This window comes from Schistocerca nitens, chromosome 1 (genome assembly GCF_023898315.1).
Source record: "Schistocerca nitens isolate TAMUIC-IGC-003100 chromosome 1, iqSchNite1.1, whole genome shotgun sequence".
Lineage (NCBI taxonomy): Eukaryota > Metazoa > Arthropoda > Insecta > Orthoptera > Acrididae > Schistocerca > Schistocerca nitens.
Window position 1 is genome coordinate 247,460,025 of NC_064614.1, and position 13,975 is coordinate 247,473,999.

The window sequence follows — 13,975 nt, forward strand, 5'->3', positions numbered from 1 at the left end:
ACTCTTCATCGTTGCGCACCATGTAAGTAAACCACTCGCAGTACTCCATTCTACGATCTGGGTCGTCCTCGTTCATTGCGTGTAGCAATCGTGGGATGCAGCACTTCCACTTTGCTGTCTTCAAAATTCGCCGAAAACTTGAGCGACTCGCTCCAGTTTTACGGGCACACTGTCTCACAGACTTCTGTGATGAGTGAGTGAATTGTTGTAACACACGACGGGAGTTAGCTGGACTTGTTACTGTTATAGGTCGTCCAGATCGTTGTTTGTGTACATCTTTAACACAGCCTTCGGCTTCAAATTTGTCATGAATGCGACGAATCGTTAAACGTCTCGGTGGCTCTGTTTGATACTCATTTCGCCATTGCCGTTGAACCTCAATGTTTTCGTACTTAAAATACCATTTCAAAACCGACTTCCTTTCATCGAATGTAAACCTTGCGCCAGCCATGTTTACTCGAGTAACTAGGTGCAACTAAGAACAAAACACTGACTATTTGGCGACTGTCATCTGACAAAACAAAACAAAGCAATACAACGCTTGTGTGGCGACTGCCGGAACCACAAACTATTCCACTACCAAAGATGAGACAACTCCGTCAATTAGTTTGCCAGTTATGGACTTTTAAACAGTGGATACATATTTTTGTACCCCTCTATATTTATGATTGTGGTGACCTAGTCGCAACGACGAATTGCAACTTTGTCCAGTCAGTGCCGTGTATGAACCACGTGCGTGCGTGTGTATGTGTGCATGCGTGTGATGAAATACGAAATAAAAGTGCGAGATCCATTATTCAGGATCGAGCAGTAACGGTTCGAGTATGCTGTTGAACGCTCTGATTGGAGAAAACCAGGTGCAATGCGTCAAGCGTCAAATACCAAGTAATTTCAATCGGAATAGTCAGTAACGATTACATGCAGTAGCGTAGCAAACATAACTCGCGCCCGGAGCACGACACTTTTTGGCGTCCGCTACCCTATCAGTGATCGGGGAACAACATTGTATTGGCACACCCCTCCCGCCATCGGCGCCCGAGACAACACTTAATTGCCACCCGCCTCCTCGGCGCCCGGGGTACCACGTTACATTTTGTTAGCGTCCTCCCCCTCCAGAATCAAGTAATCTAATACACTACTGGCCATTAAAATTGCTACACCAAGAAGAAATGCAGATGATAAACGGGTATTCATTGGACAAATATATTATACTAGAACTGACATGTGATTACATTTTCACGCAGTTTGGGTGCATAGATCCTGAGAAATCAGTACCCAGAACAACCTCCTCTGGCCGTAATAACGGCCTTGATACGGCATTGAGTCAAACAGAGCTTGGATGGCGCGTACAGGTACAGCTGTCCATGCAGCTTCAACACGATACCACAGTTCATCAAGAGTAGTGATTGGCGTATTGTGACGAGCCACTTGCTCGGCCATCATTGACCAGACGTTTTCAATTGGTGAGAGATCTGGAGAATGTGCTGGCCAGGGCTGCAGTCGAACATTTTCTGTATCCAGAAAGGCCCGTACAGGACCTGCAACATGCGGTCGTGCATTATCTTGCTGAAATGCAGGGTTTCGCAGGGATCGAATGAAGGGTAGAGCCACGGGTCGTAACACATCTCAAATGTAATGTCCACTGTTCAAAGTACCGTCAATGGGAACAAGAGGTGACCGAGACGTGTAACCAATGGCACCCCATACAATCACGCCGGGTGATAGGCCAGTATGGCCACGATGAATACACGCTTGCAATGTGCGTTCACTGCGATGTCGCCAAATACGGATGCGACCATCATGATGCTGTAAACAGAACCTGGATTCATCCGAAAAAATGACGTTTTGCCATTCATGCACCCAGGTTCGCCGTGGAGTACACCGCCGCAGGCGCTCCTATCTGTGATGCAGCGTCAAGGGTAACTGCATCCACGGTCTCCGAGCTGATAGTCCATGCTGCTGCAAATGTCGTCGAACTGTTCGTGCAGACGGTTGTTGTATTGCAAACGTCCCCATCTGTTGACTCAGGGATCGAGACGTGGCTGCACGATCCGTTACAGCCATGCGGATAAGATGCCTGTCATCTCGGCTGCTAGTGATACGAGGTTGTTGGGATCCAGCACGGCGTTCCGTATTACCCTAACAGTCATTGGATCTCGACCAACGCGAGCAGCATGTCGCGATACGATAAACCGCAAGCGCGATTGGTTACAATCCGACCTTTATCAAAGTCGGAAACGTAATGGTACGCATTTCTCCTCCTTACATGGGGCATCACAACAACGTTTCACCAGGCAACGCCGGCCAACTGCTGTTTGTGTATGAGAAATCGGTTGGGAACTTTCCTCATATCAGCACGTTGTAGGTGTCGCCTCCGGCGCCAACCTTGTGTGAATGCTCTGAAAAGCTAAACATTTGCATATCACAGCATCTTCTTCCTGTCGGTTAAATTTCACGTCTGTAGCACGTCATCTTCGTGGTGTAGCAATTTTAGTAGCCAGTAGTGTATGTAGAATTTACTCTGTGATAATAAGAACATATTTTGCAAAAAATCTTGTTTGTCTTGAGACCATCTGGCGCCCTTAGCCCTCGTTACACCGGTGATTACACGTTCCACCCTTATTTAAATTGTTACTGAATTGATACGTCTGTCTCGTGGTTGGGAGGCATCTAATTTATTTTGTGAAACTCATTATTGTCCCCCATCGAGTACGCCCTCCTCAGACTAAGTACGGGTGAAGGTAACCCCGACCCCAAATGAATGCACAGTCGGTCGGAGAGAAACGAGCGGAGTGCTCACCGACGAGGCTGGAGAAGACGACGATGCCGAGCGCGATGCCGGTGATGGAGGCGGCGTCCATGGCGGCGGTGGTCGGCGCGGCGGGCGCGACGCGGCCGCGGCTCACCGGCGCGTCCGCCTCCGCCTCCTGGACCTCCTCCTCGTCGGCCGCCTCACGCTCCGCCGTGCGCGACCGCGGCGCCGCCTCCTCCTGCTGGCCCACCACGTCCACGTCGTCGTCGGCCGCCGCCGCTGCCGCCGCCCCGGAGGCGTCGTACGCCGTCCAGCCGCTCTCCGGCGGCACGGAGGACGCGTCCGGGCCCGTCTCCGCCACTGCCTCCGCTGGTGCCGTGGCGTACGCGTCCTCTTCTGCCGGCTGGGGGCTGCCGGCTTCCGCCGAGGCAGCTACACCGCCGGCCTGCGGCGCGTCGGAGCTGTCCTGCGGCGCGACCTCGGCCCGGGCCGTCGCGGCACCGCCCTGCGGCTCGGCGCCTGCGGGGGCGGCAGTGCTGCTCCCCGACGCGGGCGCCACCGGAGCTGACGTCGGCAGCCGGTCCCGCGCGGTCCCCGCCTTACTCTCGGTTTCCACGTTGTTATGCCCCGTCTCCGCCTTCAGAGGCTTCACAGGTGCCACAGAAACAGGCGCCACCGAAGAGCTGAAAGACTTGCTCTCCCTCGTGCCAGTCGTCACACTATCGCTACTAGAGTTACCGCGACTAACCGAATTATTTGGCTGACTAGACGAAACTGCGTCGACGACTGTGGAGTTGGACACCGACGGCGCAACATTCTGTACATCCCTGGTGGTCAGGGCCTTGGCGGCGGACTGCTCTCCGGCTGCGCCGTTCCCTTCAGGTACGTCGGAGTCGCGAGCGGCGGCGCGGCTAGCCGCCACCTCGCGAGCGTATTCGGCGAGGATCTCGCCGTCCACGTCTGCGTCTTGCGGCACCAGCTCCTCCGGCGCGTCCTGCGGCGGTTCCTCGGGCGGGCGGCCCTCGAGCGGCAGCGCGCGCGGCCCCAGGAAGCCGTCCTCGTCGTCCTCTTCGTCCTCGTAGGGCGGCGGCCAGGACTGCCAGTCGCGGGGGCCGGCGTGCGCCGAGCGCCCCCCTGCGGCCGACGGCGGCGACGTGGGGCCGGTCGTGGGGTGGCCGGTCGCCAGCGGCACCAGCAGCAGGGCTGCCACCACTGCAACAACAACAACACCACAGTCACAATCGACGACATCGTACTACTGGACGATGTGAACCGTAGATCGCCGTACAGGAAACTGAGGTCTCACATTTGAAAAAATAAGGTATATGATGTGTTCACATCGAGGTAATGGAGTCTATCTCCTCTGGTTCAAAGACTATGTAAGCTAGCCAGTATCGATTTTGTCTCGCGCTGGCTGGGTATATATCCCATGTCTGAGGCTAGCAGTGTGCTATCCACCTCACTCCTACCCTCAAATACCTTGGCCTCATACTCGACCGCCATCTCATCTGGACTCCCCATCTCCTTACCAGCCAAAACAAAGCTCACAACCGCTTCCACCTCCTGAAACTCCTGTCCGGCCGGACGTGGGGTCTGCATCCTTCCACCATACTTCACACCTACAAATCCTTGATCGGCCCCATCCTCGGTTATGCCAGTGTAGCTTGGATTTCCGCCGCTCCCCGGTTCTATAAAGCCCTCCAAATCCTCGAACGCCATGCGCTCCGCCTCGCCTTCCTCATCCGCCTTCCGTCCCCCACGTGCATCCTCTACGACCTCATCCCCTTCCCCCACCTTCTCCTTTTCCTTGAACACATCCGCACACTATATATTGTCTGCCGCCTTGATCCCCCTCACCCCCTGGTGTCTCCCTTCCTCTCCACCCCCAACCAGTTGCCGCGCCTTTACCGTATTGTCCCACCCTCTCTCCATCTCCACACCCTTCATCTCCTTTCCCAATGCAACTTCCACCATCTACCCCTCCCGGATGATGAGCTTCGCCCTGACATCTACCCTTTCTACCAACTCTAACCCCATCTTCCTGCCTCGGCTCCCTCTCCTCCCCCTCCCTCCTCCTGAGCGGCTTCCCCCTCCTACTCCCCCTCCATCTCTTGTGCCTCGCCGCTTCCCCTGCTGCCCCTTTTCCATCCTCTCTGCCCTTTCCCTCGGCAGGTCCCGCCTGGCACTTTTATTCTTCGTCGTGTGTGCTCCAAGTGGGTTTTAAGTGTGTTGTTCCGGAGTGTTTTTACTACTGTGGCCGACTTTTAACGTGTGCATGTCCATTAAGTGCCTTAGCTCTAAGTTTTGAAGAATCGCTAACTGTGTTTTTTAACTTTCTGGTGACTTTTTTTTTAACTGTCCTCCATGAACGTCCCCGTGTTAGTCTATATCTTTTACCTCCATTTTCTCCCATTATTCTGTTTTAAGTTCCCCTTTATCGCCTTATGTATGAAACATTTTATTCTTATTTTAAGTTGTCATGCCACTCGGCTGAAGAGCGGCGGATTGTGCCGCTGACAGCCATCCCCTGCCCATATGGGGCAAGGGAATGAAATCACAAAAAAAAAAAAAAAAAAAAAAAAACAAGCAGTGTGGCTGACGGAACTGAGCGACCAGGAGGCGCAACTGTCGTGCGCTGCGACTGGAGCACAGTCTGCAAGAGAGGCCAGTGACGGCTGGGCTGCCTCGGTGTTAACACCAGATGTTGATCTGCTCTCTGGCCCTCAGGCGTTGGTTATGGGGCTCCGTTTCCATCTGCTGGAGTTTCAGTCTTGCCGATAATCTTTCTAGTGAGCATCATTCCAACGACAACTGTGGTTATCGCAAAAATTAAAGAATTGCGCAGGTTCGTTCGTCGTATAAAAACTTTCTCAGTTCAGATTCAGATTATGATACTGGTGCTGCTCATTACTTGTCGTTAATTAATATTCGACTAAGCCGGGACATACTAATTGGTTGCGAAAGAGGCATTGTGGTTTTCGTATGTGTATATCAATGAATGTTCTTTTCATTAGTTAAAGACAGATGTGTAATTGTTGAGGTTTTTTACTCATAATTAAGTTGTGGGGTTGTTTTCTTAATTGTATGGCCACTATTTTATTGTGTTTTATTTGCATGTTAATGACTGCAACGTATGTATAAGGCCGTGGGTAGAAATGTTTCTAATAGCAGATTTCTGTGTGTTCTATAAGGCTTTCTTGTGCTGGTTTCAATGTTTATGTACCTTGGCGCGGAGTAGTATGCGTGTCGTGTGGGTCCATTCAGAGAGCAAGAAGGGCATGTGTTCAGAGCAGGACTGTAAAATTCTAAATTGTATTTTCTTCCTGTAATTTAGCAATCTTACTGAGCTATAATTGACTGAGGAGCTTATGCTTAAATGTGTGGTAGTTAAGCTTGCAGAAATTTTGCTTTGTTTAAGGTTTGCTAAGATAATGTTGAACGTTCAATAATTTTATTAACTGGGTAAATATATTTTTTTAAATGCAATTATGCTTGTGTCTCTTTAACGTTGACTCTTTTAGTATATTTTATTTAAGGGAAAGGTAAAATTTAGCCTGATTGTGAGGCGAGTTTCTTTCTGAGTTCACTTCGAAAACCTTTCCTTAAATTTTTGGTGTTACTGAAATGGTTAAAGAGAATTTGATAGTCATCGTATTTATTTCAAAATTTGTTTGCTAAAAGATAGAGAGTGTAATGAATGTAAATTGTACAGTATTTTTTTTTGAGTACCAAGGAATGTGAACATGTGCTGAGGAACTACACTATAATAAAATTTATTATATGTGCAAACTTGGGCCTAGTCCTTCCTTAATCAAAAGTGAGAGCCTATTCTAAAGATTTTAAGTCATCGCTACAGTATATTCAAGAAGAAACGAGTCAGAGGCTGTAAATGTAAGCCACTAAAGTGATCGGAATGCACTTCCTTACGGTCCCAAACTTGCCAGTAGAGGTACTTCGCCGCACATCCATCTGCTGACAGAGCGAACACGTGCACGCGTCGACCGTCCACTGCACTCACAACGGGATCGCGCCTACTCGTCACCACCGATTTCGTCCAAATTTATACACTGAAGCACCAAAGAAACTGGTACAGCCATTCGTATTCAAATACAGTCATATGTAAACACGCAGAATACGCCGCCGACTGCTGTTATAATGGCAGGTAATCAAGATTTAAGTGTGTGTGAACGTGGTGTAATAGTCGGCGCACGTGCGATAGGACAAAGCATCTCTAAGACAGCGGTGAAATGGGGATTTTTCCGTACGACCATTTCGCGAGTGTACCGTGAATATCAGGAAACCGGTAAAACATCAAAACTCCGACATCGCTGCGATCGGAAAAAGATCCTGCAACAACGGGAGTAACGACGACTGAAGGGAATCGTTCAACGTGGCAGAGGTGAAATCCTTCCGCAAATTGCTGCAGATGTCAGTGCTGTGCCATCAACAAGTGTCAGCGTGCGAGCCTTTCAACGAAACATCATCGATAGGAGCTTTCGGAGCAGGAGGCCTACTCGTGTATCCTTGATGACTGCACGACACAAAGCTTTACGCCTCGCCTGGGCCCGTCAACACCGACATTGCACTGTTGATGACGAAAAATATTGCCTGGTCGGAAGAGTCTCGTTTCAAATTGTATCGAGCGGATGGACGTGTACGGGTATGGAGACAACCTCATGAATCCACGGACCCTGCTTGTCAGCAGGGGACTGTTTAAGCTGTAATCGTGTGGGACGTGTGCAGTTGGAGTGATTTGGACCCCTGATATGTCTAGTTATGACTCTGATAGGTGACACGTACGTAAGCATCCTGTCTGATCACCTGTATCCATTCATGTCCATTGTGCACTCCGACGGACTTGGGCATTTCCTGCGCGACAATGCGACACGACACACGTCCAGAATTGCTGTAGAGAGGCTTCAGGAACTCTTCTGAGTTTAAACACTTCCGCTGGCCGCCAAACTCCCCGGACATGAACATTATTGAGCATATGTGGGATGCCTTGCAACGTGCTGTTCAGAAGAGACCTCCACCCCCTCGTACTCTTACGGATTTATGGACAGCGCTGCAGGATTCATGGTGTCAATTCCCTCCAGCACTACTTCAAACATTAGCAGAGTTCATGGCACGTCGCCTTGTGGCACTTTTCCGTGCTCGCGGCGGCCCTTCACGATAATAGGCAAGTGTACCAGTTCCTTTTTCTCTACAATATAGTACAGGGTTATTGAAAAAAGGAGGAACAGATTTCAAACATTTATTGCTTACAAACTACAAAAGATAGAAACACAATTTTAACGTTCCTAGAAAGCGTAATGTTGAGATTTTTACGCACTCAATGAAGTTCTCTAAGCACATCTGACGTTACAAGAATGACACCATTCCAGGGCGTTTGACTGGAAGGCGAGGAACGGAAGTTGAACTTTATCGCCGGTGGCCTCCCAGATCTCCAGACTTCACACCTTGTGACTTATCTGCGGGGTTACGCTTAAGACCGCGTTTTTGTCGCCCTTTGTTGCTGAGAATTCGATAATGAGAGACCAGCTGCTTCGTGTGTAGCAAGAAATGAGCCACCGTTTTGATATTTATCGTGCAACACATGGTACTCACACTGAACGCATAAAAATTGTAACGTTTGTCTTTCCAGGAACGTTGGAATTGTGTTTCTATCCTTTGTACTTTGGAAGTAATAAATGTCTGAAATTTGTTCCTTGGTTTTGAATAGCCCTGTATATGCACTGCTTAGGCAGCCATGAAATACAAGCGAGGGTTCCGGGTGGCCAAGCATTTAGAAAAAAATAAAGTTTTTGGCGCGGCTTGCGTGAGACATGGGCTATTAATGTTATTGCAATACCTAGGTAGCGGTTGTCAGAGCGGAAAGACTACATTCGGTGTTCTAAACTTCCCCTGACAGACTTCTAGAACTTGTAGAGGGGACTCAGTAGACAATATTTTGAAGTGGAACCCATGTCCTGAAAAGTACCGTTTCCATGCTACAGCTGTTTGAAAACATGTTTGCTAGGTAGCTATGCAACAGGGTAGTCATGGTAGGGAGTGCTTACGTCTGATCTGTTTGTACCCTGATAATATCGGTAATATCGAAAGCCTTCAACGCTGTGTCCCAAGTGTGCAACAAGGTGGTGGTTGAGTGATCTTCTGAGGTAGCGTAACATGGGGCCACTGAACACCTTTTGTGGTTATCGGTGCCAACCTCACCGCTCTACGGTACACGGACAAGAGTTTGCAACCAATAGCGGGATCGTATCACCAAAATTTGGTAATGTTTTCATCTTGCTGGATGACACCTCGCGTGCATATCGTATATATATCGTGGATATATTGATATATTGAAACGAGCTGTTTTTGCACTTCGACAAGACCAAGTACTCTGCGCGACTTAGACCTAAGCGCCATTGGAGAGTGGGAAAACTTGCACCAGGGTTGGCTTGTTGCTCTCATTGATGGTATGTCGCGACAGTTTCAAATGGCTCTAAGCTCTATGGGTCTTAACATCTGAGGTCATCAGTCCCCTAGAACTTAGAACTACTTAAACCTAACTAACCTAAGGACATCATACACATCCATGCCCGAGGCAGGATTCAAACCTGCGACCGTAGCAGCAGCGCGGTTCCGGACTGGAGCGCCTAGAACCGCTCGGTCACAGCGGCCGGCACGCGACGGTTTCAAGCCTGAATCCGAGCAAGGGGACGTCCCAGCACGTACCGCCGTGCTGTGAGAAATATACGATTTTGTCGTCATACACTTTTCTTTACTTGGTGGTCTCTCTAGACAATTTGCAAATGAATATATACGCATGCCACAAAGCGAATTTTTTTCCTGTGCCATCAATTTCGAAATAATGGGGTGATGCAAAACTTTAGATGATGTGTGTAAATGATCTCTCATTTCTTTGCTTAGAGTCGAGCCCCAGAATATGGAAGAATCACTAATGGTTCCTAATTCTTAATTATATGGAAATATATACCTACATAAGTCACAAACGACAACGATATGATGAACTGTCTTAACAGATTTGTGAAGAGGTATCAGAGGACCAGGAGACAGAACTAACAATAGCGGGGTCTGTTCAAACTGCTTGTTGAAAGACTGCTACTGCAAAAAACAGAAGGGTTAGTTTATGTCATTAGCTTTCTGTCTGTTTTGCGTAGCAAGTGTTTTAGAAAAGAATTCCTGTTAATGAAGAGCTTTCTTTTATTATATTGTCGCGTCATGAAGTTCAAGACCTCACAATGTAATAAGAAAACGCAGTTGCTAGACACTGTGAAGCAGATGCTGAATTAAGCGAGAGAGAATATAGCATGGCATGCGTATCAAATGAATATTCCGTAATTGATATCGATAAGAATGTAATTTTACTTGAGAAGGAACGAAGACTTTATCAGAAAGGAAAGCGACACGTACCAACTACGATTCTCCTTCCAGAGCGGCGCAAATCGTGTGTACGGCTGTACTGATAGGATGGAACAAACAACACTGGTGCTCCATTCAGAAGTATGAATTTTCGTGAAAAGACGGCTGACTTCTTCGAAATCGTCAGCAATCTGAAATTTCAACCATGACACAAAAAGAGCGTTGCACCGCTAATAACAGTTCCAGTGTGCGATTACTGATGCTCCAAATTTCCATGCTGCGAAAATATAGTATGTTACTATCTCTCAGACATGACGTAAGGGCATCAAACACAAAGCAATCATCCCTCCTTTCCCAATTATGTAGGGAGCTGCAAAGTAATCCTCTATTAAAATTTTGAGCTAATGCTGCGCTGAACTGTTCTCCAAATTTTAGTCCAGCTATCGTGGTATACGTTTTAGGTGGTTTTACATATCATACCAGGCAAATTCTGGTAAGCGTAAGTTTGATGATGACGGGATCCACAGCCGTTGTGAAATTTTTAAATGAAATCATTCCGCTTTAGGCTGTTGAAACATTATTGCGATTACAATTTCGACAGATGACCATTTTCAAGTGTTGTAGGATGTTGTAACGCACTTAGTAATATAAAGCTGTGACATGCAGAGGAAGAGGAGTTGCATATGGTGGTGTGAATTTATCTGTTGTTCCATGTATCATACACACTAGAAAGTTGGTGGAATAATGATATAAAAACTGAAGTTTAATTTCATGTAGCAGGCGTAAACATCTTTGCCGCTTTTGTCGTCCATTTACCACGCTTACTACATAAAACTTAATCTTAAGTGCTTATATCATTTTTCCACCAGCTGTCTAATGTGTATGGTGTATGGAACAGCGGATAAATTCACAACACCACATGCAAGCGCTGTTACACAGAATGTCACAGCTTTATATTACTGAGTGCGTTACAACATCCCATACAGCTTGAGAATGACCACGTGTCGAAATTGCAATCGCAATAAATAATGTTTTAACAGCGTAAAGCGGAATGATTTCTTTCTGAAAATTCTGGTATAATTTCTAAATATTAAATTCAACCTCAAATGCACCTGTAAAAATCATCAACGCCCTCTGCAACATCACGATGTGACTCGCACACAGTAATGCCCCGTAAAGCAACGTAAAGGCGTACTTGAAAATGAAACTTGATGTTTTGGAACCGGTTGCGTTACAAAAAAACGTACCTGTAGTAGCTGTTACACGTTAAGTAAGTTCTCTGTATTCAAGATCTTCCAGCTGCTGAGCAAGTAGCAAGTATTAAATGATACGGAGAAAATTAAGCAAATACGTGACGATTTTGTTCTCGTAGAGTGATTTGTGATCATCCTCAGGCAATGACGATCACACGTTACAATCTTTTACTTCTAGCACGGTACTCGCTGAACTGAATATTCATCACAAGTAAAAATTGCGAGCCAGACTGGTACACCGTTTTACCTTGCGATGAATATTCAACAAAACGAATTTATCTTTGAAAATAAAAGACCGCAAAATGTTGAAACGCACAGGCGATGAAGAACTAGTCTCACCGCAACATTCCCGTTCCATGGGCAGCAGTCCTGTAAAGTTAACAAGAGGGCTACGTGGAGCTTGGAATGGAAGGGGAGGGGAGAGCTCGTGGCAGTTGCAGGCGATGTGAGGGGCACGAGCGGATGCTCCAGTATCGGAAGAACACTGCCCATAAAAGGCAGGAGTCCGGGCTCCCAATTCCGTTCGCGGCGCACAGTTATCGTCACGATAACGCTGTCTGCGTAAATAATTTGTATTAAGTGAATGAAGCTTAACTCTTAGAAGGATTTCTATATCATGATACCGAATTAGCACTATGAATTGGCTTTTAAGCAACATTTCATAAGTAGTGAAGACTTCGTTCCTAAAATACGAGTTCTCTCTCTCTATTGTTCCCCATGGCCTGTAATCGTCAGTGATTGTTAGATGTGCAATATGAGAATCCTGTGCTACTGTCCTAGTATATGCCATTACATCTTGTCTTCCTCAAGTCTATCAATGAACTGTCCATCTCTATAGTGTGGATGCGTGTGATGAATACTTCCTTGCCGGCCGCTGTGGCCGAGCGGTTCTAGGCGCTTCAGTCCGGAACGCGCGACTGCTACGGTCGCAGGTTCGAATCCTGCCTCGGGCATGGATGTATGTGATGTCCTGCGGTTAATTAGGTTTAAGTAGTTCTAAGTTCTAGGGGACTGATGACCTCAGATGTTAAGTCCAATAGTGCTCAGAGCCATTGTAACCAATACTTCTCTAGTGCAGTGTTATTTCCTGAATACTAAAGGGGGGAAGGGGGTGGGAAAGAGAGAAGAAAAGAAAGAGAGAAGGAAAGGAGGAGAGAAGGAAAGGAGGAGAGAAGGAGAGAAGGAAAGGAGGAGAGAAGGAAAGGAGGAGAGAAGGAAAGGAGGAGAGAAGGAAAGGAGGAGAGAAGGAAAGGAGGAGAGAAGGAAAGAAAGAGAGAGAGAATAACAGTGGCGCCACATAGATTACCTGTCTCATATTGTTCCAGGGAGGCACAGAACCTAACGTCTCCCAACCTACGGACGGAACACATTCAACAACCCTCACTCCATGACTATCGAAACCTCTGGAATGAAGCTCAGCGTCCAATGATCTAGAACTATAATTCACAACGCCCACAACCGTTGCTTATAAAATTCTAGTGATCAAAGTTACTTCTAAAACCAACATTTCGAACCGGTTACCTCCGTCCGCCACCGTGCATTAGCGAGCTCGGCTGAGGAAGCGCGTTCCATCTGGCACTAGCAAATTAAAAGAGGTAAAATTGATTTTATTCAATTTTCTCCTTTCTGAGACTTATGAAACGACGAGGATAAGTTGCTTAACTGAACTGTTTAATACTTTCCAGAAAGTTTCCCATTTAAAATTCTCACCCAAATGTACACCGAAAAATGTTGGACAAATTGTGGCGAAGGCGTATCAGAAGTTTACTGGATAGCATTATTTGTATTCAGTACCCAGTAATGGGATAGGTAGTTGAGCATATTATAAGCGGCGATCAAGTTTTCATCTGGGGGCGTTCCTGCACCGTATATGCAACGTAGCACGACTCCAATGCGGGTATACAAGCACCAACTTGTAGGCGAGGGATTAGAATGGCATTCATGTTTTTCCAGCATGCGAGAGGTAAATTCGGATACGTGAACTATGGCAATGTTATTACCAAATGCGTCAAAACAACACCAGCATGCTGTTATCTCTTATTTGCTATCGAAGGATATCCATCGGAGAGTGAGGAATGTGTATGGGCAGCCAAAGGCACTACTAGACACTACTAGTCAGGGCATTACCACCTATGACAAACTAACATACACCAACAAACGAAAAACTTCGGCAAGCCCTCGCATATCAGCAACGTTGACTGGATATACCAGCTGCTATTAAAGCCGACCAACAGGCTACAGCAGGGAAACCGACGAGCTCGCCCACTGACGCACAAACAAATAGCCAACATCACCCTACACTGTGCATCTGATGTATAACCTATCGGACACAAAACAATGATGAACCTAATTGTTACAGGTATGCTGACGCTGACCGAGAGATCAACACCGGCACCCAGCGGCAGCCGCCAAATAACAGCACCGCACAACGTCCAAGGTATCGACATGCATGATACCCACTACTAACAAAGCCTACCCTTGCATGACCTGTCGCATGCAGCAGAGGATTTTTTTCCCTTGGCTCTTGCCTTGGCACTTTTTTTCCTTTGCCCTTCAAACCGCTACCCTTCGTTCGACTTTAGACCCAATCTATCTCCAGATG

General features: G+C 47.3%; 1 protein-coding gene across 6 annotated transcripts in view; it reads right to left on the reverse strand.

The window, feature by feature from the left end:
* LOC126246926 (skin secretory protein xP2-like) overlaps positions 1-13,975 on the reverse strand; it is a 579,526-nt gene that overhangs the window by 20,695 nt on the left and 544,856 nt on the right. For all 6 annotated transcript variants that reach the window (XM_049948438.1, XM_049948433.1, XM_049948434.1 and 3 more), the window contains one exon: positions 2,801-3,964. In XM_049948438.1, the coding sequence (XP_049804395.1) occupies positions 2,801-3,964 (1,164 nt within the window). The remainder of the gene's footprint in view (positions 1-2,800; positions 3,965-13,975) is intronic.